The following is a 26,985-nucleotide window of genomic DNA, read 5'->3' on the forward strand; positions in this document are numbered from 1 at the left end:
TCTGCATTCAGTAATCACCACCAGTGTACACAGGCACCGGGCTTTGCTTGGTGTGAAGTCTTGCTTTGCGTTTGCTGACAGGCTAAGCCTTACTTCTCTGTTTATCCCCTTCGTGTATTTTGACCTTTGGCTGTTTTGACTTCACTCTGCCTCGTCCGTGCCCAGTTTGTTTGCTGATTCTCTTATCAGCTTCTTCTTCTTCTTGACTATCCTGAGCCTTGTATGTGTTTGTCAATAAAAACAGTTGCACATGGATCCAAATGCCTCAGCTTCATCACAGAATGTCATGTTCTTTTTAAAAAGGACAGGACTTTTGAGGGAAAACTACTTTTTATTTCCCCAAATGTTACAGTAGTGGAAGTATGGTAGAATAAAAGTTGAATATACTACCATTTTGACTCTGTTTTTTGTTGTTTGTTTTACAGATTATACCCATATATTAAGTTATTAGTATATTTGTCTAAACTAGCATGATGGTCAATAATAGTCCCAAGAAACTACTTTTCTTACAAACACATTTCTATTTCTATCCAATCCAAACAAATGTTCATATTACCGGTATTAGCTTCATTTGTAATCTGTACAATTTGTTAAATCATTTCACTAAATGTCTTTCTACTTCTATGATTATTGATTCTTATTTTTACCTGGTTAACTTTTTGCAAATTACTATTGATCATTTGCAGATATGAAAAGCCTATATTGTTTTTCTTCTTTTTTTTGACAAATTAGCAACATCATTTAGTGTTGCTCTTGAAAGAGAACCTTGGGTAATTGTACAAGTTATCGTATTTTGTTGTGTCATCAAGTTGCAACATATTCAAGTCTGTCAGTTAAGTGCCTTGTAACCACTTTTTAACCAAGTTTCTTGTCTTGTAATGCCCACATTTCTGTCAAACAAGTTAATAAATAATTGTATCCAATACTTTGCTTAAATAAACTATAACCACTTTGTTTTTATCAACAGTTATTGTAAAATTTACTGTGAAATCTGCTATTACTAAAAATGCGGAACTGTTCAAATATGTCAATGTTGTTAAAATCTCTAGATTGTTTATTCTTACATTCTTACTTGTCTGTTGGAGTTAAATTCTTATTTTCTGCATCATTATATAAATAAAAGTCACATGATATGACTTCCTGTGATTTCTCTCGTCAGGTACGTTTCATGAACATTGCATTGCATTCTGGTTTTATTAATAGGGATAACTTTTCATAATCTGAACTACTGTACATAATATTTCTACACACCGTCAGCATAAAGTGCAGTTTTGTTTTGAGTGAAATTCAGTTCAAGGCTTTTTTTCTAGATGTTTTTTTTACTGATCGATTGATCAGTCGGAATGTCACACGGTCTGTTTCTCTGTCTATTTATTTATTTATTAATTAAAAAGGTTTACAACATAACCTTTCAGGTTTTGGGCAAAAGACAGCAATTCTGTAGTGAAAAGCATCCCCCCCGTGAGCAATAAATACTTTTTATTTTAAAGAAAAACAATGAAAATATAACATTTTTTATTAATAATCTATTTTCAACTTCATGACTCACAAAAGACTTGCTGCACTTAAAACATTTGCTGGGCCACTAGGTAACCATTCCTGTTTTTTACAATTACTTCTTAAAATACCTACAACCAATGCAATAAAAAAATCTCAGCTGTGGTGATGGGAAACACAGACCTGATGTAATAAAAACAGGAGGAAAGCAGAAACAGAATTTTAGCAATTGAAAATGCAAAAACGCGACTACAACAATACAAGCGCCACAACTAAAACACATCCAGTCCAGATACAAGAAACATGGACTGGGAAGCTGAATAGGAGTCTTGAAAATAATTACAATGGATCCTTAACAACTTCTACAACTGCATCTGTTCTGCTTTCAAAAACAAGACCTACAACCACAAAAAGAAAACTGTAAAACACGGCTAATATTTGAGAGTTTAAGTTCAACACAAAAGCATTGCAGGGTCTTCTCTCCCAGTAACAGGGACGGTATAATGTGAATTTTGGAGCTAAAACTCCACTCATCTATTTAACCATGAAAAGCTTTATTTGCCATATATTGTACTTTTCTTACTTTGTGTATTTTTCTTAATCTAATTTTATTTTGGAACCCATAAAAATGTGAACATATTCCAATGAGTTTTTTTGTCCTAAAATTGGCGAGATGCATCTTTGTAAAAATGACTCACATTCTAATGATAAAGAAAAAGACGTGACGTCATGGAGCCACTGGACACCAGATGGAGCACTACTTTCAGGAGAAACAGTTTTCTTGCTATGATTGGAAATACACTGGAAGAACTTCAGCTGTTTTCTGTTAAGTTCTCATTAATATGTTATCTATGTTTCCCATAGGGGTGGGAGGGCTAAGGGTATTGTGTGTGTATATATAAAAATGAAATTTAGATGAAGGATTTTGGACATTATATTACAATAACTGTCAAAAACTGTCAACTAATGAAAACAGATTGCACACTTTGAGAAAGATTCCAATCAGAAAAAGCATATTTTCTAAATAAAGCATTTATTAAGGTAAGGCTTGTGTAGTCACTATAAAGGCCTGTTCAAATCCCAGCTGGGAGCTTTCTGTGTGGAGTTTGCATGCTCTCCCGCTGCAAGTGTGCGTTTAAGCATGGCACTCCGGCTTCCTCCCACAGTCTAAAAACTTCTTCATGGGTTGATTGATGATTCCTGGTGACCTTTTCCAGGTTGTACACAGCAAATTCCCCAGTGTCAAATCTTTTCCTAGTCAAACTGTCATAGCTCTGTCTGAGTTGTGACAACAACAGCAAGTGTAAGGCCCAACCCACATTTTCCTAGTGTTGGTGTTAATGCTCGGAATTAAAAGGCGCTGAGTAAAAATGACTCTGCGGGGTGTTAGTCAGCATTTTTAGAGTTAAAGTTGTACAGATAGTGTCAACAATTAACACCCAAAAGAGTTATGTTAACTCTGAAAATTCAAAACTATATTCAGTGTCAATTTAACACTGTGTAGATAAAGACCATATGTTATCTGTCTCAGAGTTAAAATCCACTCTTTAAGTGTTGCATTAACACTTCTGTTTACTACAACCCGTCTTCACAAAGGGTAGCTGGGATAGGCTCCAGCATCCCCAAGACACTGACAGGGTTTGGAAATTAGGTGGTTGGACTCGTACCACCTTAAAATATTAGGTGTTGTAACAACATTTAATGAACACAACACTAAACTTCTGTTGGTATTTTGTACTTTTCAAAACATTTTTTGGCCATGACCCATTTTGCTATTCAGACCCCAGAAACATAAAGTAATATTTGTCATTTTTGTCTTGTTTCTGTAACTTCTCTTAAATAATTTGTGTTTTTTTTATGGTTCATTTTTCTAAATAGTCCTCTGGTTTATCTGTCTTATTCTCTGTAAGTAAACAAGGGTTAAATTTGACCAGTTTGTCTGATTCCCTGAACTGTGCTAAAAGATTCAGATGAAGGACTTTAAACTCATCACCCTTGTGACATTCTGCCCTTGTCATCCGGAAGTTCCCTTCTTATCTCCTCTCAGTTAAGTAATACCACATTTTTTTAAAATTCTGTTGATTATGCGTGGTGTCTAAGTTCTTCTTGCTGGCCTGTTCTTTTGTCAGCAAACAACAGATGACACAATTTTGTGTTCTTTTATTCCTTGGTTTCTCATTGTTTAAATATGAGAACAAACATTGAGCAACAAGCTGGTTTAGTGTCCTACCAGGAAAATGTAAACTTTGAGGAGTTTAAGGGAAAATTTGAAGTTTTTTGTTCCGTTTCTTCTGTAAAGACCTTTCTTTATTTAGAGAAAACAGATGTCAAGGAACTTGATTGGTGACTTTTTAAAAACAGGATAAAGAGCGACTCAGCATTTAGGAATGCCACAAGACTGGCTTGATTTTCCAGGACATTCTTTTTTTTTTTAGCTTCATTACCACAACAGAACAAGTTTGTTGTAGGAGGAACATCAGTGTTATCTGATTGTGTTATTGTAATACTTAAAGAAGCACCTGACTGTTCTCCAACCAGAGTTTAAGTGTAACAGAGACGACACGGAGCTGCACAGAAGACCAGAGGTGAGTGGGAAACAGCCCTATGTTTTTAGGTGTTGCGCTCAACAGTAACATGGAAAATAGATGGATTTTGTTGTGTTATAACCCTTGTGCTATCCTAGACACTTTAACATTGGGAGTTGGGTCATCTGGACCCACTAGACAGTGCGCTGAACCTTTTTTCTTCAATGATTTGTGATCTTCACTGGTGTCCATGGATTACATGAAATCTTTCCACCTTTATCCACCTTTGTCATGGTAGGAAGAACACAATGGAAGGGTGGAGTCATCTAAGATAGCACAAGGGTTAAAGAGACTGCTTTGTTTCAGCTCAACACATTAATTTATTAATATTGCGAGAAATCTAAAGTGGCAAAATATTTTAAAGTTATAACTTTCCCTTTAACATTTTTCCGGTTACTAACAGCTGATAAACCTCAGTTCTGCTTTGAGTTTATTATGACGTTAAAACGTCTGATTTTAGTTTATCTTGATTTTTCTATCTGCTTTATACATTATATAAAAATTCTGTTTAAGTGAAGGACACCTGTTCACAGAGCAAGAGGACATTTTCGATGTTTTGCATTTATGACATTAAAGTTTGTAGAATGATCATCTTTTATCTTGTTTTTTCTTTTAGGTATTCTTGCTCCTCTCATCAAACCATGGGTGGCTCCTCTTTAAAAAAGGCAATGTTCTGGAAGAAGAAGAAGAAGTCACCTCTGAACAAAGCCTTCAGTGAAATCAAAAAGGCGCTACCTAAAAAGAAAAAGAAGAGGAAGAGCATCTTTCAGAAGCTGAAGAAAGACAAACAGTCCAAGAAGAAATTTTCCCTGACCAAAGACAAAAAATCCACATCGCCGCTGCTGAAGAAGCTGTCTCTGGGTCACAAAAGGAAGGAGTCGCTTGATAGTGCTTCAGGAGATAGGAAGGAAAAGGACAAAGGAGGGCTGGGTCGGGTGGGAGAGCAGATTAAAAAGAAATTTTCTCCAGAGAACCAGAAAGAGACCAAAACTCAAGAACAGGTTTCTCCAATTGAGAATTCAAAGGAGGACACTGACAAAACATTTAAGATGAAGAAGCTGAAGGATGTCATGAGTTTCAGTCGAACAACAGGAGCCAAAGAGAACAGAAAATTATCCTGACGGCCTCTGAAGGATGAAAGACTCTGGAAGAAACAGAAAACTTGAAAAATAAATACAAAGATATGTGAACTCAAAGTTTTTATTTATGTCAATGTAAACTACAGAGAATAAAATAAAATGTGACCAACAGATAATGTCATCACCATTATATATTACATTCCCTCTTTTCATGACAGCTTTACCTGATATTCATATTATAAATAATCATCATGGTAAAATGGTCTGTAATTTAAAACTCAATAAACGCTTCATATTTGCCCTGAATATTGAACATCAAAGTTTAGAGTCACAAACAGTGAGTTAAAATATTTTGTGTCGCTCCTGCACAGTTTATATGATGCAAGGCACAAACGAGGTAAAAACAGTAAATCAGGTTTTAAAATAGTTCTAACATGCCTGATTAAAGAAAAATTGAAAAACATTGGCAATCTGCATTTTATACACAAAGTAAAATGAAAGTCATAAATCTTGCACTCATTAAAGAGAAAAAAAAAACACTAAAGTAGGCAAAAAACACACACACAATGGCCAAAATTAAAATATAAATATGGGCTAAAAATGTAAAGAAACTAGTCAGTTACACATTTTGTTCAAAATACATTTTTTTTTAAAAGGTCTCTCGTGCACAAAAATATGGGTTTTGCATTTAATTTGTCATGAAGATAGAATCCAATAAATTACAGAAGGGAATAAAGCTCAGACAGATGTTTCTAAGCAGAACTAGGAGTGACCAAGTATGGATGGAGCCGAACAATGAAACGAATCCTTTTCACAGCACTCAATAAAAAAAATTAAAAAAAGGAGAAGCAGCTAATGGGAACATTTTAAGAACATGAGCTTCAAGTTTTATGGACACATCTGTCCATAAAAAGGGTTGCAGAGGCCTTCACACAACTGCAATCTGAACAGGTCAGAAACAATAAGATAGGGCGGAATAAAGCCTTCTAAGACGAGTCAAACGTCTACAGCTCAGCTGGTCTTATAAGAGACTTTGTGAGTTCAGTCGATCAACGATCCCCGTTAGCTTCAACAAAAGGCAGTGTAATTCAATGGAAAGTTTGTGTCAGTTGGGTTCAGAGTCAGCCGTCTCTCGCCGTGGTTGCTTCTGTGTTGCACATCTCTCAGTCTGCACCTTCAGCTGTGTTTGAAGCTCGCTGCAACCACAGTTGAGCTGACGCACCATCAAAGTTGTTTTGATCCACGTAGTCTCCAGGAAGCCAGAGGCGCATGCTGCTTCACATGGAGCGTCGGGGCTCTTCTGCACTCTCTAGTCGCTTGTTATATAGAATAAAAGTCGTTCCAGGTGTTTTCTTGTTTACATCTCTGCCAGGAATCGCCAGTTAGTCATTGTCCTAGTGGGGAAATGTGATTCTCCCCCATGTTGAATAAATAAGCCAACATAGGCAGGAGGTTGAAGGTTTACTCTCCTAAAAACTGCCACCCTTCTGTGTAAGAAACTGTAAAACCAGTCCACCATTAACAGAAGTCCTTCTCTTCCTGCCAAACATACTAAACATCATTGTTTTTCACCTGCCAGATGTCTATGTAAGTCTGCAGACTGTGGAGCACTTGTCCTTTGTCTTATTTTCAGCTTCCTTCACAGGCGGAGATGCTTTCCTTGGTGTCATGCAAGAGAGGAGTCCCGTTGAGCTGTTGTCTCCTCCGGGCAATGTGAAGCTTAGATTTCTACAGACAGTGGTGAAGAGACAGAAAGTTGAAATCAAGTACAGAATTGGGAGAGTAAAAGGTGAAAAAAAAAAGAATAAAGTGCAGAGAAAATAAAAAAGAAATGGGAAACAGACCAGGTTATTCATGCATTATATAGCAAAAAAAAGACAAGAGAAAAGGACAGGAAACAACGTTCATCATCTCGGCACTTTGCGATGTTTCTAGTTTGCACCGGTTTCACATTTGACTGCTGTCAAAATGTGAAACCATTTTTCTATGTACTGCAGAAGAAGCACAGAAAGCCCACCAGCACACAAGCACTTACACAACATCTGTAGTCATATTGTGCTTTTATTATTTATTTTTTTGGAAGAAAACAGGTTATGTACAAAAATGCACCACAGATCATTCTAATTTCCCTAAAACACAAAATATAAAAAAATAAAACATTCTCAATTTTTAAAATTCAAGCACATACGATTAGACTGAAATGTACATTTATCTTCCTAAATTTTTGATTTGAATTTACTTTTACAATCGATTTTGTGTCTTCTTTCTTGAAAACTTTGACTCCAAACCACAGTAAAGCACACAAGCCTGCATTCCTGCCCTCTCCAAGCCTCATTCTCAAAGCCAAAACATTCAATTCATAGAAAAACATGTTTTCTATGCATCACAGCTGTGATTCAGAAATGCTCCCCCAAACACACACACATGTAGCTTGTGACTGCACTTCCGGCGAGTGTTTGTGATTTTCGGCACATGCTTGTGCTAGAGCAGCAAATTAGAGGAAATGTGGTAAAAGCTCCGCCTGATTAAAGCGCCAGCACACATCTGGACTGATTTAACACTGTTCAGCAAAGACGGGGACAAATCCAACACACACAGACTGCACTGAGGATGCAGAAATGTATCAAAACGCATCAGGCAACCAAATGATTTCAGGAATTTGGGTAATTCCAATTTTTTTTTTTTTCTTTTCTAAATAAAGTGGCTTGTTTACAGCGCGAGGGTCATTGAAGGCTTGTTTTTATGAGCCCAGTGGAGTTTGATCAAGGTCACCCAATGATGTTGAGAAAAAATATGCAGCATGAGAAGTTTGTCATCTTGGCTTTATTAGCATACACATGTATGAGTTTATGTGAGCACGCGAGTGTGAGAGCAGCGAGCTGCTGTCAGCACGCATGCAAGCTCAACAAAATGCTCAGGAAGTAGAGCTGTCAGAATAAAGTCCATTTTGAATGACAACGGTGGGATGAGAGCTTTCGGATAAGTTTAGAGTTGGATGGTTGCAAAGTTTTGGAAGAACCAGTCACAACCTTTTGTAGCTGCTCACACACAGTCTTCATGATCGCACACTTGTTTGGGATGTTCACTTCATGACGTGTGTACGCTTTGTTGGGCGGCAAAATCTTGAAATGAAAGAATCTAAATTCTGTGCTTACAGAGGCAAAAAAGGCTGGCTGCACTGTACGAAAGCTTCGAACATTGAAATGGTAAAAGAGCCACTGAACGGACTTTTTTGCAAAAATACAGGTCTCAGAATTTTTACAGTAAAGGAAATGCTGGGACTGAAAGTGAACAGTTGGTTTTGATTGACAGATTCTCAAACCACAGTGTGCTGTGCTAGGTATACACACGTCTGTACATTTACAACCACATCATTTACCCCCCCCCCCCCACCACCTCCTCAGTGCAGTCTTAAAACCAGACAGCAAAAGCACAACAAAAAGACAGTAAAGAGCAGACATCCAATAAGGCTAGTGCTAAAGCACAGTTTGCACCGTTAAAATGGAGTGGTGCTGATCTCATACCGAGCTCAGTCATGTCTTAATTTCAATGGAGCAAAGCTTATGATATCTGCTTTTCCTAAGATGAACAAATGTTTAAAAAACACCAACAGGTGCAAAGAATGCATTCCAAAAAACAATAAATGCAGAAGGTGGCAAATGTACAACTAAAGTAGAAGAATGGATTTATGCACACATGTCACCTTTTTTTTTAAATGAAAATACCAACTTCCACTGTGAAACTATCATCTGTCATGTAGGGAGTTTTTTTTTTTTTTTTTTTCTATAAGCAATAACTAACAGAAAGGAAGCGATTGAGTAGGTACGCTAATAAAAACCTCTGCTGACACAAACTCATTGATGCTTCCAGTATTTTTTGGCAATTTAACTGTGAAAGATACTTGGAACGATGAAGGAACTGTTCACTAAAACTTATGGCAGTAAATATTCAGCTTTGCAAATTCTACAAAATGTACTCACAGGTCAAACCGTTTTATAGTGTCAATTAAAGGCGCTTTGACACTGCTGTTGGTTTGTATTTGCATCTGAACTCTGGTCAAATCTGAACAAATAAAATGTGGGGCATCTGAAGGGTCATGTACAGACTATGGTGTCGTTCAAGCAACAGCGTGAATAGAAACGGACTAGTTAACAGACTTAAGAGCAGAAGATAACCAGAGGTTAATTTAAGTGCCCTGCATTTTAATCTGAAATAGAACAAAAAAAGCTGCTTAGCACAAGTAAAAACAAAGATTGATAAAATGATACCCAACTGTCTTAATGGTAAAAGTTCTACATAGACTAAAATAAAACGGACTTCCTTCTTTAATGTTTTCCTGTCAGAGCTTTTCAATGCATTAATGCTGCAAAATGAGCAGCTAAATATAAAAATGTTTCAAGACAGTTAGGTCCACTCTCACTAGTGTGCTGTAAAAGCAGACCAGAGCAAATTAGAGTCGAATTTTGGGGCATCACAAAGCCATTCAAAGAGCCATTGAGTGAAAGCACGCTTAATTTTAAGTTATTTGGTAAAATAGCCATCAACTAATTCTGTGGTGTTTTTTTTAATGATTTAAGACACAAAAATGTGGCTTTTATACCTAATGTATTTTCCGCACTACAAGGTGAGAAAACAAAACAAAAACGACAGTGCGCTTTATAATCCAGAGCCTCATATAAATGGATTAGTTCTGGTTGGGTTTACTGATGAGATACAAGACACTCTGTCAAAATGTCAGTTTGTATTTTTTACAAGTTCAAAACAAGTTAGGGCGTTTTTGTGAATACGCCAACACGGCTAACGTGTAGCAGTGTAAGATAGGATAGTGTGTTTTTTTATGTGTTGCTAACAGAGTTAGGAGTTACAAGTATTGGGAAAATGCTAACGAGGATAATGTCTGTAACGTAGCAAACATGTAGCGTATTACAAACAAGTTTTAGTTACTGTGATCGCAATTTATAAAGTCTGACCGACTGACAAACTTACCTCTGACCTATCTCATTAAATGAGCCTTTTTAGTTTGGTGCGCCTTAAGTATGTATGTATATATATGTATATATGTATGGGTGTGTGTGTGTGTGTGTGTGTGTGTGTGTGTATATATACATTTATACATATATATGCGTGTGTGTGTTTATGTTTATATGTATGCATGTATGTATATATACCATTCATTAACGGTGCAATTTATAATCCGGTGAGCCCTATGGAGCGGAAAATACAGTAACTCATTTGATTTTTGAACTCTGCAGATCTAGATACTTTGATGCTCTAAAGCATTTAGACCAATGACCCTTTATAAGGTTTATAATTCAAATATTAACACACACCAAGCTTTAAAATACATTGATTACATTCTATAAATCGTATCATTAATATTCTATTCATATAACTTGTTTGAAAGATTTTCTGTTCCAATAAATGTTCACACATCTGACACTGTGGTGGGAAAGCAATGAGAAAAGTCGAGCTGCCTTTCCAGAAGTTGTGAAACCACCTCATTAGTTTTCAGATCCTGTCCCATCAATGTGATTTCAGTGAACTGATACTTAGTGGAAGTGGTTGTTTAGCTTCCGCCTGCTCCCAACTACGCCATTGCTCTCAGACAGTACCTCATGCTCTGTGTTGTTAAAGTAAACCTCGGAGGTGCCGCCTTGATTGCCGCTTCGATTGGACATGCAGCACAGGATCTCCTTGAAGGTTTTCCTCATGTCTTTGTCCCTGAAGGAGTAGATGATGGCGTTGACGAAGGAGTTGCACTCAGCTAGAACCAGGCAGTATTTCTCGTAGCGGAGCACGTTGCACTTCTCGCAGTCCAGGCCATCCAGCAGCAGCACCACGAGCCCGGGTGTCCAGCAGATCACAAAAAAGCCTGAGGAGGGAAACAGCAGAAAGGTTGTTTTTTTTTTTTTTTTTGGGGGGGGGGGGTTCTTAAACAACACAAGAACTCGACAAGTTAAAGATGATAAGCCAGAGACAAACTGAGGAAAGATAAAGAACAGCATTGCATAAAAATGTTAGGAAGTGGGGGGGGGGGGGGTCATGCCATAAATTCCTTTGTAGACAGATACAGTGGATAGACACTGAGATGCACGGCGTGCGTATGTGTGTGGGGGTGAATAGTCAGGTTTCGTTGTCACAATACACGATTACGCAGCTCAGGAATGTGTGCACATGCTTGCAGGACCTTAAGTGTGCACCACAAACTGCAAACAGGAATAGTTAAACACATGATATTTGAGGGCAATTCTAATGTATGCTTCACCTCAAAGTTAAGTCTTCATCTACCAAATATTGCTTTTGGGGAGAAAAGAGCCTCACTTCAGGCTAGAGAAGATTGGGTTGCATCCCCTCACAGCCTCTACGGTCTCATAAAGGTGTCTGAGTAACAGATCAGATATGCAGCCGCTTGTCAGGACGCGCTCGGGTTTTTTCATCGCCTCCCTCACAAGCCAAGCAGCTGGATCCTGGCTGCTGAGCGACGGGACAAAGCTGAGTAACCTTTTTAGAAATGAGCTGAAACCTATTCAAAAAGTGCATGATCTAGAGCTGGCAAACAGAGCAGAGTAAAGCCATGAGGGGGGTAAGAAGAAAAGGCTGTGCCTTCCCATCATGGAGATGTTTGATTGCACAAATATGCACCTCTTCAGTCTTCCTTCACAATCACATGTTTAAGGATTCAGTTACAATCCGCCCTTTCTTGTTTTTGAACACCAGAACATGATTGTGCTTGTTGGCTTTCTGCAGACAAACTGCTGGTAGCAAAGGCAACATTGTCAGTACATTGACTATCTTAGGGGGGGTCGTTTCCATCAAAGCACACTAAGGGAGTTTAGGACATGTCTAGCTAGAAAACATGGACAGAACATAGAAGTTCATAGGTTTAGTGTTGGTGTCATCCTGTGCAGAGACTGAAATCTGCTCCAGACATTGTCTTCTTTGTGTTTTTTCCTTTTGCTGTCTGTGGGTGATGTTTGGGACTAACAACAGTTAAAAAAAGAAAAAGAAAAAAGCACTCAGTAAAGTGCTTTGCACAAATGCAGCAATAATAGTGTGGTCTGATAACACTCAAATTAATATTCAGATCAATAGTGTATTGATAAAACTAATACACCATTTATTATTATTTTTTAATCAGTTCCCAGTTGGAAGATTCTTTTACAAAAAAACTTGTTAAAAAAGATCCAACAAATGGCAAATCTTTTCCCGTACAAGTAAATGCAACAAGAAAAATGTCTGAAAGCTTTTTCTTTTAACTTACAAGCCTTTATGCAGAATGTCAGTTGTTCAAGTCCACACATGTTCATGCTATGTGAGTAAACAACAATACTTGGAGGAGGAGAAAACTTCTCTAAAACTTATCACAGTAAGATTAGCAAATTCAGAGCAAAACAAACAGCAGAATCATCAACACATCCATACAAGGCTAACGTGGACGCCAACAAAAAAGCAACCAGGCAAAAATTTCAGTTACAAAAGCAAATCTGAGATGAAATGAAGGAAAAACAGACAAGGTCAGTCACAAAGTCAAGACCACAACATGGTAGCACTGCGCCTGCAATTGTTCAAAGAGAGGGTCTGTGTGCTTTCACTGGTTTAAGACAGACCATGAGCAGTTTAGATTTGTGAATTACGCCATCTATTTATTTATACCAGAACAAAAAAGAAACAAATAAAGAAAACTGTCTCAGTCTGTCAAATACTAAGATTCATTAATCATTTCATTTAGCTAAATTTTAGAGAAAAACAAAAATGGGTCCAAGTTAAACAGACAAGTTTCTCCATATTTAATATTCATTCATATAAACTTTTCTTTGACACATTCCAATTTCTACAGAGCTTGCAGAGGTAGGACTTTCAGACCTTCTGAATCTGGGTCACTTCAGGATCTTTCAGTTCTTTGACAGCTCGCTCTCAGCCTAAAACCAACATTTTGGGGATGTTTCATTTTTCAATATACACAGTGCACTGTGTTCTGCATCCTGATTGGTTGTAGACCTCGTCAATCAATCAATCTCTGCACTCTTGTACAGAATGCATTCAGCTGGCCAGAGTGACATAAATCTTACATCGTGAACAGATTTTTGGGTTTATTCTACAAAACTGGACTTATTTTTCAACAAAGAGTTGAACTTTGAGAGTTTAAACGAGAGAAAAGTGTGAAAATGTTCATCTCTGTTTAATAAAAGTGCACACTGTCTGCTGTGAGGGGGTTTACAGCTTTAAACATCTACTTTACATACTTAATCTATCATTTAATACATTTCGGTCTACATTGTTAACATTTTTCCCCCTCCCACCACTCAACAACCGTGCCATTTTTGCTTAAATGATGTGGGAACTATTTAATGCTTTTGCTCTAATCCAGAACACGACCTGAAGCAAAATAAAAAGGATGACGTTTTTGTTAACTAAACTGGTAATATTTTATTTTAGCGCGCCAAATGGATTGGCAGATGTTCATTTGGAGCTGGTAACCTAGTGGTCATTTGGAAATTGGCCTGCCTCCCTTTTCTATTTCCAAGAAGCTTCAAACTAGTAAAAATCATTTTTGCTCGACATCAGGAGATCTGTATATAGAAGGTTTCCCTATAGCTACAGGCTTTGCAAGTCTGGGATGGAGTTCAAACAAGATAGGGGTTTGTGTGCCACTAAAAAACTGAATCTTTTCTCTCAGATCTTAGACTTTTAATTAGTGCATGAGTAAAACTACAACCTTTGTTTGTTTTTGTCCGCTGTAAAGCAAGAGCTGTTGACGAATTGGAACTGAAGGAATGTCCTGAGATAAGAGGATCTGCAAGCCGCAGCTGCACAGCCAGAGATCAAGTTGACCATTTTGACTTTTGGCCAGCACAAACTTTTCCTGCGTGTCATTCCTTGTTCCTCATTCTGTCCGCCACAGGAAAGCGTTGTGCAGATATAGCGTCAGAACGTTTGTGAAAACATGCAAAGTGAAACTTAATTAACCTCAGCTACACATGCCTTCCCTGCATGGCTGCCCATCCCCACTTCTTTGTAATAGCATTTGTTTTCATTATGTTGGAGGTGTTCACTGAAAGCGTTGGTGGACCAACAAACTCAACCCTCACCAAAACATTATGTAAAAATTGGTCATGACTGGTGCTGTGTGTGCTTCCTTACCTAAGATCATGGAGACGGTCTTCATCAGACTAACCACAGTCTCTTTGTGACGGACTTCCCTTGTGTGCTGTGACATCTGCTTGCTCTTGTGCCTCACATAGAGAAAGATCCGGATGTAGACCACCACCATTATGGTGAAGGTCAGCAAGTTGAGAATGGCCCAGAACACTAGGTATCTGCGGCTGTACATCGGCGCCATGGTAGAGCACTGTTCTAAGTCGCACAGGCAGTGCCAGCCCATTGAAGGAATCAGGCCCAGGATGATGGCCACTAACCAGATGAACACGATGATGACAAAAATCCGACGGGTGCTCATCTCACTGTGCAGCTGCATTTTAAAGATGGTTTGGTGGCGCTCCACAGCCACCGCCAGAAGGTTGAGGACCGAGGCTGTGAGGCTGGTGTCAATCAACCCCTGCCGCACAAACCACTGCTGAACGGACAGCTTAATGGTCCAGGGCCCGGTGTGAAACATCAAGTGGAGGTATGAGATACCTGAGGAGAATTTCAATACAAAATGTTTACCTCATGTATGGGTATGAACATACTGTAGTTTTTGTTTTCTTAAATTAATATTTGGTCATATCAGGCCTAGAGCAAAAAAAAGCATAAATCAAAAAAATATTTTAAAACAGTGAAAAGACAACCAATGAAAGAAATCTAACTTGTATTTTGATTGTCAAAACTTTACAAGCAGGAAGTGTGAACTAAGAAATTAAAAACATTATTTTCCTTACAGAGAGCCGCAAAAAGGAAACATCTGACTTCTTTAAATGTCTACTATCTTTAACATGAACATTTGTGTGTTTGGTTCTGACAAGGCTGAACCAAACACTGAGTTTGACCTTTCAATTCAGTCTCGTAAAAACTGACCCGTTGTAAAGGTTTTAAAGATCAGAATAACTGAAGAGAAAAAAATTGATATGCAGGGTTGCCGAAAAAAGCAAAAATCTAGTCTAGCATTTTGATATGAAGCTGAAGTGTTTGACCTCAGTCTTGGTTTAAATCAAATATTTATGCAATGCCTTACCTCATCAGCAACATAAGGAGCTGGATAAATGTATCAATTAGAATGAGTTGAATAAGATTCTAATGCATAGGTTGCAATGGTTCTTTGACATGATAATAGATTTGTTTACATAATTGACTGTATAAGAGAACTGGATATGAGTGACCCCTCCTCTCTTGCATTCTAAACAGGAAGTACCTGCTGGTCCCTAAATATGGAGTCCTATACTGTTCATAATTAAATAAATAAATATTTAATTAAATAAATAAATATGAACTCATGAAAATACACAATCAACCAATACATCTCTATAAAAAAAGATCATGAAATTGTTAAAAACCTGCACACTGATTTTAAATTAGCCATTATATTATTCAATATATTTCATTTTTCTTTAAAAACCTGTTCATTATTTTAAAACAGCAATTTAAAATATTCATTTTATTCATGTGGAATATTATTATAATTCTACGTCTTTTTTCAGAACCTTGGATTTCAAAATCAATATTTTCCAAAGTAGCTTTGTTTTTATTTCATGTTGCTGTTTTTCACAATGGCGTATTTATTTCATGAAGAGCTTTTTCAGGAGAATGTCTCTGTCTGTCAATCAAACTAGACAAGGCGGAGACACTTTTGTGATTGGCTTTTCCTTTACCCAGACATGAGCAGCAGCACCCCGACTATCGATCGAAGATGCTTCCCCAAACGTGACGGCGCAATGCACACTCCTCAACACTAGGGGGAGTATGCACCTCAACACACCCACAGTGTTACAAGAAATTGGACAGTTTTTGTTCTAAATTTGCGGATAAAAGTGGCTTTGGGAGAGTGTGCATAATTCAGGTGGTTTTGTGGTCGGTTTGGCAATTTTCATCTTCTCATGAACATCTAGTAGTGGTCTAAGTTAGGCTGGGTGGCTGTTGGAGTTCCACAAAACGTCTATGAACTGGAGTTCCATGAACGCAACATGCCGCGTGTGGGATGGGCTACCAGCTAATGTTTTTAGCCTTATAGCCACATGGAGCGGTTGCCTGTGCTTATCTCAGTAAAAATGCACGGATGCACAATGTACATGGAGTGTTAAAAGATCAGGTTTATTTATTTTGAATAGTTTCACATGATAACAATGTTTCCATGTTTGAGTTCATGAGATCATCCCAGTGAGTCTCTGCTTCAGCTCCTGCAGTCAAACGTCTTAATGACGTGTAAATCAGAGCGCCCAGGCAGCACGAGTGTATGTGTGAGCGCAAGTTAAGGGTCTGTTGCCCTGTCCCCCTGAAAAGTAATAATAAAAAAAAGGTTTCCTCCAAAGTACAGAGCCTGATTCTTGGAGTAAACCCTGGCTGCAGAATTGCTCAATCAATCCCGGATCTCCGCTGCGTTTTCTGACCACGGTCAGAAACGTCATCGCAGGAAAGGTTCAACATATTCCCGGGAGGGAAAAATAAAATCAGAGGACCCGACTATAATCATTGTCTCATTGAAAAAAGAAAAATTTAAGGTTCAGGACGCCTGAGCAGGCTTCTTCCGCTTTGCGTAGTTGCCTGGTCTGAGTCTGTTGGTCCGCCAGCTCACCTCCTGCCAGCCGACACAGTGTGAGGCACGATGTGAGCTCTGAGAGAATGGCGGAATGAGGAGTGTTTCAACGGGGGACTTATAGACGTGGACGACCGGAGCTCCTCTGTGGTTTGGTCCACACAAACCCTCAAACTACAAAACAGAGTTGTCAATGTTTGGTGCAGCAGACAGATTGTTTGTCTCTATTTGATCTATAATGTCAGCAAAGCCGTGCAGATATCACTGAAATATGTCATCTCTCTGACTGGCACACCGCTGAGCGAGTATCCAGGAATAAGAGTCAATTTCCATGGATAAGCCAATGAGCGTTAAGACCCCGCCCACTTTCACTGATTGACAGATAGACTCATTTTCCTGAAAAAGCTCTTCATGAAATAAATACGCCATTGTGAAAAACAGCAACATGAAATAAAAACAAAGCTACTTTGGAAAATATTGATTTTGAAATACAAAATACGAGCTTCTGAAAAAAGACAGAATTATAATAATATTCCACATGATTAAAAATGAATATTTTAAAATGCTGTTTTAAAATAATGAACAGGTTTTTAAAGCAAAATGAAATATTTAACAATATAATGGCTTATATAAAATCAGTATGCAGGTTTTTCACAATTTCATGATCTTTTTATATATTTATGAGAGATTTATTGGTTGATTGTGTATTTGCATGAGGCCATGAGCCAAAATTCCACGGATTTTTATTGAGAAATAAATGGCTAGTACTCATTTATGTCAGGATAACCATTTTTGCTCTAATATCTTTAGCGTGTTCTTGATCATCCTAATTATTTTTTTCACAATATATTTTCTGTAGTGCAAGTTTTTCAAGTTTTACCTTAAATAAAGGTAGGCGATCTTATTCAAAGTGTTTGACAGATGCTCCCGAGCCTGCTTTCTTTGAAGGGGTGTGGCCTTCTAACATGCTCACTACTGATTGGTGAGAGTGGTTGCCATAGAAATGTAGAGTCAGACCAATCATTGCTTACTGACAATTTCTGGCTCCAACATGGCAACAGATGTATTGCGAAAAAAACGCAACTGAATTGACTTCATTTTGTTGGAATTGGAGCAGGTGAATTTCTATGGGTGATTACACACTCACTCAGTCCAGTTCTCATATACAGTTGATGCTTTACGTGCGTTGACGTAGCCTTAATCAATATGATTCTGGTTACCGTAGTAATCAGATTACAGCTTTTCAAACACTACAAAAACTGGCTTTAAACAAATGTCTTTCTTCGCGAGGACATTAACCCCTTCATCAAACCGCTTCTCCTTTTAAATGTTTTGCAGAATTTATCGTGTAATGAACTTTTTAGAAAAGTCAATTGCAAATTAGTCAGTTTAATGTTAGCCAACACATTCCTCTGTTTCACAGGAACAGATATCATAAGAAAAGCAAATAAAGTGCATAGTTACCTGAAAAAAAGTCAGCCAAAGCCAGATTTGCCAGCAGGTAGTAGATGGGAAAATGAAAACGGCGGTTTTTAAAGATGGCTCCCATAACCAGTAGGTTGGAAAGGATAACAATGATGCAAACCGTCAAGCCCAGGGTAACAACCACATAGTCACGTTTGCGCCAGTGGTCACTAATGTTCTTGCCACTATGTTCATAGTAAAATTTGACGGTGCGGTTTGCGGCGCACACCTCCATTGTTTGGTTCATCAAGCTAACGTCTCTGGTGGCTGCTGGATCAAGGAGGAGCAGAAGAGGACAGAGAAGATGGAGGCTTTGGGGCAGCAGGGCAAGATTAGGGTGGTACGGAGACTGGCCCTCTTTGACGGAGCAGAAACATGCACCTCATCACGTCAACAGATCAGGACTGTAGGATGTTCTGCATTAGCCATCTGCTGCTGCGCATCCACGTTTTCAGTCTGCAGAAGAAATGATAAAGTGTTAAAAAAAAAAAGATTTTCCAGTATTTTCAGTCAAACCAATGGATAAAAGGCACAATAAGACATGAATCAACTTAGGTGTAACATTAAGTATTGGCTGAAAGAAGTCGTTACCCTCCCGCAAGTCTGTGCTAAAGAAAAAAAAAGTGGACTCCAATTGAAGATGTAACCAAGTGATTACCAGAGCAAGAGACACGAAAACTTGAGCTGATAAAGAAAGATAAAGAGCTCAAGGCTGGTACTCTTATGCAATATAGTCCGCCAATAAAAGGAACACTGAAAATCAAGCTGCAACAAGTGGATTTTCCATCGTCATTACAAATAGGAGATATACAGAAAACTATGGCTTTAGATTTGAATTCAACTTTTTTTTCTGGCTTCCTCTCACAGTCCAAAACTATTCTTTCCAGGTTAATTGGTGACTCTAAATTTTCCCTAGGTGTGAGTGCCCTCTAGTAGAGCGGCTGGAAACGGATAGTGGTTGGGATAGGCTCCAGCAACCCACTACTTGTGGGCCACTTCAGGATCACTGAATTTATTGTGATCCAATAAATGGCATGAGTTAAAAAGGAAGGATGGAAATGATGGACAATTTTACACCTTTGGGTGGTTTGATTTGATTTTACACAACAAACTTGCCTATTCAAGGCATGCTGTTCCAAACTCTGACCTGTTAATAATGAGCCTTATATTTAAGATCTCACTGCCCAACTATGGATTTAATCATAAAAATGAACATACTTCGATTTCTAGGTAACACAATCAGATGTTGATTTTTTTGTCAAATTTATATTTCAAAACCATTTCTGTTTGGTTATGAGAACATTTTACTTAACTAGTAAGTTAAAAAAGATGGAACCTTCAATATAAAATAAATTTAAAATTAAATTAGTAGATGTTGTTCCCCCCCCCCCAAAAAAACACAATTCTTTTTAAAAATTGATGAAAGTGTACAGCCCTTATCTTCCAACTCCATGTTTGGGAAAAACACATTTTCAAGCTTTTTTAATGACTGCCATATTTGGTTTTGTGCTGTGATTTGTGCTACTTTGGTTTAATTCTAATTTAGTCCCTTCCTGTACTTTAAGTGTTTATAGCTAAGTGCACCAACAATGCTTTATAAGTAAATTGAGACTCACACTCAAGCTTATCAGGGTTCACAACAGAATTGAGGGGAGTGTGAAAGTTCACCAAACATAAAGGATTAGCCAGAAAACTCAAACACTAGTAATGCTTTACCTGAATGACCAAATATCTGTACGAGGAGTGATTTTAAACAGTAAAATAACCACCATGCCCCACTCTACTGGGCTTTATCGCTTGGAAGGAACAAAAAAAATCAGGTATATATATATATATGCATGTAAAATATGATGCTTTGACTAAATGAATACTCACTAAAAGAAAAAACCTGCAGCTCACTAACAAATCTAAGGAAAAAAAAAAAACATTTTAAAATTGTTTATGCACCAACTTCTACGCTTGTGCAATGGATGACAGTTTTTTTTAGAATCCAACCCAACGAGTTTTGGCAGGACTTTTACGATTATCAAGAAAATCAACATTACACGTATGGCATGACAGAGTTTAGAATGTAGAACAGAAGAAAAAAATTTCAAAGCGAGACCAACTTTTACAGATGAGAACCTTCCATTTACACTTAGCTTGCAGAGGTTCCTGCCTTGAACGTTTTACTCGTAAATGCCAGATCAGCACAGCGACAGACGCCTCCAAGTCCAACCGCCTCAACAATGCACGCAGGCAGAGCTGCTCCCAGCTGCAGACACACCTCACAATTACACAACCCCGCTTTGTAAATCAATCTCAATCCAAACACGCACAAGTGGAGCACGCGCACACTCATGGAGGCGCAGGGAGGGAACCTTGGTTACTCACTCCCATAGCAAGGGTGAGAGAAAAGAAAAACAAAAGAAAAAAAATGTTGGAGTTTGAAAAAATGTAATCCATGGACAGAAAAATAAAGACAAATGGAAAGAAGTTGGTTAGATCTGGAGAGAAACTATTGTAGAAAACAATTATATAACATCTAAGAGGACAAGAAGAAAAGAAACCTTAAAGTCCTTACAGAGTGGAAGCAAAGTGCAGTATTTGCTTCTATGTGTGCAGGAAACACAGATACAGGTTTTGATAAAGATGGAAAAGACTAAACTTACACTGTAGTTTCAAAAAAACTGTATGAGAAGAGGGTCTTTCTCTAAAAGGTATTGAGGAAGAGTTGACATCTATTTGTAGAAAGGATTATTGCAGCCTTTATCTTGACATTTATGATTATACTGTTGGAGACGTAACAAAGCTCAGGACAAAAACAGCAACAGGGATACTATTCTTTTTTTTTAATTGTTGTTTGGGAAAAGAAGATTTCCTACAAAATAAAGCTTAGTAAAGACAAAAACATTTTTCAGATGACAGAAAGTATGATAATAAACTACATTTAAGCAATAGAGCCTTTTCTAATCTGGCCCATTCCTCCAATCTGCAGACAGGCAAAGCAGCTGCAAAGGAAGTGTGGTGAATTTGAATCAGCAACTTCCTGAGTCGAAGACCACAAGACAGCACCGCATATTTTCAGAGGGAGATCAAATCCCAGCAAAGTCAAATCGAGCCATTTGTCTCTTATGAGGCACAGCGGAAAACAATCAAATTTGACTCCAAGTACTCAAGGATGATCAAAAGAATCATTATCGTATTGTCATTTATAGCTAAAAGTCTTACTGGAATTCAAACATTTACAAAAAAAAGGCCTAAAGCTTAAATTAAACTTTTTGTTTCAGAGTATGGCTGTTACTTCTGCTTTTGGGTGTGAAGATGAGTTTTATTTTTATTTTCTTTTTTTTTTTTTTTTAATAAAAAGGACGTTTATACCAGTCAGCAGTGGATGCAGTTTGTTTTCACAAACAGAAGCTCAGCTGTCTAGAATTTGTTTGTCCATGCTGCTCCATGTAGAACAATTCTATTTGCTGAATTGTCAGAAAGGTGCTTCTTAATTACATTCCCACATCTATCATCTTGTAAAAGCATTACCAGTGGTCTTTTAACTGTGATTATGCTGTTTTTAGCCAAAAAAAAACCCTCCAAAACATTAGTTTCTGGGGCGCCCCTAGGGGCTTCCCATCATCTGTTAACACTCTCCCCCACTACCTTACAGCCCCTCACAAACACTTATCAGTGCACAAAAGGCAAGCAAAATCTGAGTTATCTAGCCGTACAGTTTTCATCCAGATGCCAGGACAGATGATGAAAACAAAGACGCACATGGATGTAGTCGTCTTCAAGTGGATGGATCAGAAGCCTGTGGCTTGCTGTAGTAGCTTCTGCGTCATACCTACAAGCTTTTTCCAACTGCATTTTTTCATTTGCTCTTGATTCACAACAATATGATTAGAGAAAAACGTAATTTTCTTCAGACACGTCCTCCATCGTTAGAAAAATGCCACAAAAAACTTGTTGAAAACACCAAAAAAAAAACATTTTGATGAGCCGTATGTTTAATCCATGGTGAGATTAATGCACAGATTCATAAAAATACCATATTTATTGATTCAATCTATGATTAAAAATAGATTATTCATTCATCCGCTCTTTTCTTGCAAAACAAGCTTAATTTAATAATAAAAGTTGCATCTTAGTTGTGTTTATACTGCTAGGTGCTCAATAACATAAAAGATGTTTTTTTTAGGTTTTGATGTCAGTATTTATTTAACTTGAAATTTAAATTAAGTTTAAAATTAGAACTCAAATATATTCTGTATTTTGGCAGTGATGCTCAGCTTATGTTTTAAGTAAAAAACAAACAAACTAAAGGCTCGTGTCACTAAGAATTTGTTTTAAAGAAACTGTTGAGACATATTTCAAATAGTTTCTACACGCCATCTCGTGCTGCACAGGATGACACATGAACCCAACAGTAATCCTAAAAAAAAATCATTTTAGTTTCTTTCAGTTGCTGGTAACACGTTGTGGCGAAGCAGCCTTTAAATCCCACAAACCATTTTGTACACGACTAAAACCAAAGGTACCGCCCACCGTTTCAAAATCTATTCCCTGCATTCAAACTCATTTGCTTTGCTTGCCTCGTCTTTCAGCTCTGTGAAGATCCACAGCAGTTTACCATACTCAGGAGAAGAAGAAAAAAACGTTTGTGGCCCCAAACCTGTAAATATTTGAGAACCACGTCCACTCAGAGGAAGTCCCCATAACACAGCTGGAAAAGAACAGCTCAAAGAACCTGACGAGCTCGGAAATCTTGGTGTATATCTTCTTCGTGCTGCGCCGACAATGTTTACAGCTGAAAGTAAACCGACTCTTGGAACAAGCTGAGCTCCTCGCCGTCATGTCAGGGACACCATATTAACAGCGTAAACAGCTGCCGAGGAGAAGTCTGTCCTTAGCTAAAGATGGATGCTGTAACCTTACACCAGGTTGATAGAGGAAAAGCACATTGATAACAATCTCAACGTTGGGATTGGGGGGAAAAAAAAATACTCCCAACACTTCGTCTAGGTGTCGTTTTTTGTTGTGTTGATAAAATCTTCCCAATGTTGGGACATTGTCCTCAGGGGTTTTCTTTACACGTGGGGTCTGCGTGCGTCCTCTCAGATGTCACATTCTTTTGTGTGTTATAATGCCGTCTTCCCGGTTAAAGACAACTGAAATGGATCTATCCAAACCCATGCAAGGCTGCAATGTGCAACGAAACACTTTTCTCTAACCGGTGGATTTCCATGAAAAAATAGGACATTTGTATGGAGGCTTTATTTGTTAATTAAAGCAATATAAGCTAACCCAACATAAAAGGAGGAGGAAGTCTCCGGGGCAAATCCTCCTTCTTCCATTAGACGTTCCCACACTTCACATCCCAATTCCCACTGTTTTCCCAGATGATTTAAAGTCCCACTCCGATCAGCTTTTGATCTATTTTCAAAGCGTTTCCCAGTTGTCTTTTAATTCTAATTATGCCGTTTTTTGCCACAATCAAAAACCCGTGTCCTTTTTTTTTTTTTAGGTCATAGTTTCTGCAAGGCGGCACTTGTTCATTAGAAATTCACCTCCGAGTTGTGGGCAAAAGTGCTGCCATGGAGTAAGCCAACCCCCGCCCCCCGTCATCCATCTTGTTACACGTTCTTCTGCTAGCTTACAGCCCCTCACATCCCCAAGCTAACATTAGCAGCATAACAAAACTGGCAAGCAATACTGGAACTACCCAGTCTTAAGGCCTGTTCACACCGGGACGAATTTCGCCGGCGATATTCGCCGACGTTTAACGCCTCGTGACCAAACAAAGGGCACCAATGTGAGTGTGCACACTGACGCGAAAAAACGCCACGCGTCGAAGCGTCACTTTTTAAAACACGCCTCGGGTTCGTTTTTTTGGTTTGACGCGCAGCGTCGAAATCTATTTCGACCAATGAGAATGGCGCTTTTGCACACGTGTCTGGAACTTCTGAAGTTACAGTAAACACTACTTGAGGGCACTCAAACACAAAACTGCCTTTCTGAGCACACATACCAGCGAAGAAGATAGACGCCAAGGAGCGTCTACATTACCGCGAAGCAATAATGACGGACATTCTAAAATATCCCCGAACCAAGCACCAGTTGCTCCAACTGGTGGTTGAAATATTCATGTTTTCTTTGTATTATTCTGACAAGCGCGTAAATACTTGCTCTCTTCTTCTGAGTGAAAAGCGACTTTAAGAAGCGTAAATTTGCGCAGCGCCACCTTGTGTACAGGAGGATTTCTATTTTACATTAAGCGCCATCTAATGTCAGGGAATGAAATTGCATGTTTGCTCGGCTCATCGTCAGCGAAAATCGCCTGGGTGTGAACACAAAAAACGTGGCGAAAAACGCTGGCGAATAACGCCTGGCGAATATTCGTCCCGGTGTGTACGGGCCTTTAAGCTGTGTTCACACCACCCTCTGCAACGTGACCACCTTATGGAAACTATGGAAACGCACGGCTATGCAAGTCATTCGTATATTTGAATAGAGCTGTGAAAGAAAAAGCATGAAGCAAGACTCCTGAAATTTGCACCACTTCGACATTTCGCACCAAGCCTCTTCCAACTGTAGATGGCGCGCATGCAAGTATCGGGTAGTGGCAGTTTAGTAGTGGACGTTCATAGATCTATTCGTCTACAAGTGGATTCATCAGAATGGAGCGGAGCTGGGAGCTTGGGGCTCGCCTAGCATATTTTCTACGACACAAGTACAATCTTTTTCAAATGGCATTTTTCCATGTGACCCTGAATCACAACAATTCTAATTAAGAAATCCTCAAATGTAATTTTAAGCTTAATTTTCTTTATACATGTCCTCCATCCTCAGAAAAATCAATTCAAAAACACAATTTCCTTTGAGTAATCTTTAAAGCAATTCTAAAAAAATAAAAATAAAAAAAAAACCACAAATATAATCGCCTCAAACTTTACACTAACGCTTCGCTCCAAACTCAATCTGAGCAGATGCCTGAGCTTTCTCATGCATCTCAAATCTGCATTGCATTTGTGAGTGAATTGACTGAGCCGAATCAGTAAACACCAGTTTGAATGTAAAGTAGTCATTACCAGAGGAGCCACACCCAGCTCTCCTCTCTCTCCTCCGCCGACGCACAGAAAGCAGCTCCTCACGGCCGAAAAAGAACTGCAAAGCTGGTGAAATGTGTTTCTATGGCGGCAAATAAAACTGACAGGAAGTCATCTGCAAACTGTCTGTCATCCGTTCCACAAAGGCAGGGTTCTGGTTTCTGGACCACAAGTTATAGAGTTTTTTCAAACAAGAAAAGAAGACAGCAACGCTCTTTGACTGTTGCTCTTTCACTGCAACAATTTGTGCTCAAAACACACACGATCACTAGAAAGAATTTCATTTGGGAGCCACAACCATGTTTTGAGCTTTGATTTTCTTTGCAAGTTTCAGTCACATGGATCTAAATAAATGAATAAACATGAAACACTGTTTCCACAAAAAAAAAAAAAAAAGGATTCTGAAAGTTGATCATGTTCAAGCTTGAAGACCTAATGCATGCATTTTCTTCTGCACCAGGATTTTCAGGATGCTCATGTTAAACTGACTGATTTCACTTCGCCTTTGAGCAAAACACTTGCGCCAGTCGCATTGTAGATCTGAAAGCGGTTGGGACGATGAACTGTGGCACTTTCAGTTTTATTCTGAGGAGCATCATCAGGAGGAACCATGTCTGAGGGCAAAGTGGGCGCATGCTGAGTATAAAGCCGCAATGAGTGATGGGAGAAAAACAAAACAAACATAAAAAAACAAGATCTGCTGACTGGTTGTTCCTAAGATAAGAAATAGGTGCAAAAAAGTGCTGATTTTTTTCAAAAAAAACACTTTTTAAATATTTTGTTGCACTTTTAACTGAGTGGGACAAATTCTATCAGAATAAACAAATGAACTTTTTAATACTAACCATTTTTAGACATTTTACCACAAAAAACTGCCACAGGTAAGTTGACCCTTAGTGACATTGAAAAAAAAAAGTTGAAAGTCGATCAAATTATTTAAGATACACTTCAAGAATAGGAGAGAAAATAGTTAAAACTCACCGTCCTCCTTAAAGCCTGTTCAGAGGAACGAAGGCAAATATCCGGTGCAACTCTCACACCTGAGCCCTTAGTTTCAGAGCAAAGACTAACCGAGCAAGACGAGAAATTTACAAAGAAAAGAAAAGCACGGCCCTTCTTCTGTGAATCTTCTATGGAGATTCACTCAAAGTTTTCCTTAAAAAGAAAGTCGCAGCAAAAGTCCTCCTCCTTCACCTGAGCTGGGACTTCTTTATGCTTCCGGTGTTCAAGAGTGGCTGTGACATGTATCAGTCCGCACAGGAGGAGCGCGCGGGGTGCGGCAGGCTCGCGCGCTTTCTATAGGCGTCCTCAAACCGGCTGCTTCTCGCTGAGGAATGAGTTGTAAAAGCCTTGGTATGCCCTCTCCACCAACCTGATTCAGTGCCCGCCCCCAACTGCCCCTTATTGGCTGAAGAGGGGGAAGGACGAGCCAAACGGAGCGGCTGAGAGGTGTGATTGACAGAGAGGCAGAGGAGGCTTGGGTTCTCTGAATGAAGAACGCGGTTGTGAATTGCTCTTGATCAAGGTCGGTCCGAGGTTACATGTGTTGTTCACTGAACTAAAGTACAGGAATGTCATGGACAAAACAAATA

At 38.6% G+C, this 26,985-nt stretch overlaps 1 protein-coding gene and 1 long non-coding RNA gene across 6 annotated transcripts; one reads left to right on the forward strand and one right to left on the reverse strand.

Annotated features, from left to right (window-relative positions):
- The first annotated feature begins 3,006 nt into the window (after positions 1-3,006).
- Positions 3,007-5,277, forward strand: LOC101170403. The gene is made up of 2 exons (XR_909155.3): positions 3,007-4,082; positions 4,699-5,277. It is a non-coding gene; the product is annotated as an uncharacterized LOC101170403 (long non-coding RNA).
- On the reverse strand, positions 5,269-26,718 carry LOC101159417 (lysophosphatidic acid receptor 1-A-like). 5 transcript variants are annotated; one of them, XR_909119.3, is made up of 6 exons: positions 26,375-26,718; positions 18,312-18,767; positions 14,303-14,797; positions 10,774-11,033; positions 6,734-6,889; positions 5,269-6,660 (listed from the first exon to the last, which is right to left on the reverse strand). XR_909119.3 is itself a non-coding variant. In XM_011477835.3 (5 exons), exons 2-5 carry the CDS (start codon positions 18,556-18,558, stop codon positions 6,791-6,793), a joined length of 1,101 nt encoding a protein of 366 aa, XP_011476137.1. In that variant the 5' UTR covers positions 18,559-18,767; positions 26,375-26,718; the 3' UTR covers positions 5,269-6,790.
- Positions 26,719-26,985: the final 267 nt, after the last annotated feature.

This window comes from Oryzias latipes, chromosome 1, assembly GCF_002234675.1.
Source record: "Oryzias latipes chromosome 1, ASM223467v1".
NCBI classification, from domain to species: domain Eukaryota; kingdom Metazoa; phylum Chordata; class Actinopteri; order Beloniformes; family Adrianichthyidae; genus Oryzias; species Oryzias latipes.

Bases quoted from the DNA above. Each gene is read 5' to 3' on its own strand.
- LOC101159417 (XM_011477835.3), bottom strand. From the start codon at position 18,558: ATGAACCAAACAATGGAGGTGTGCGCCGCAAACCGCACCGTCAAATTT. The intron at 14,798-18,311 runs GTAACTATGCAC...AATTCTCCTCAG, and splicing joins TTTGGCTGACTTTTTTTCAG to GTATCTCATACCTCCACTTG. The intron at 11,034-14,302 runs GTAAGGAAGCAC...TTCCCTCCTCAG, and splicing joins GACCGTCTCCATGATCTTAG to GCTTTTTTGTGATCTGCTGG.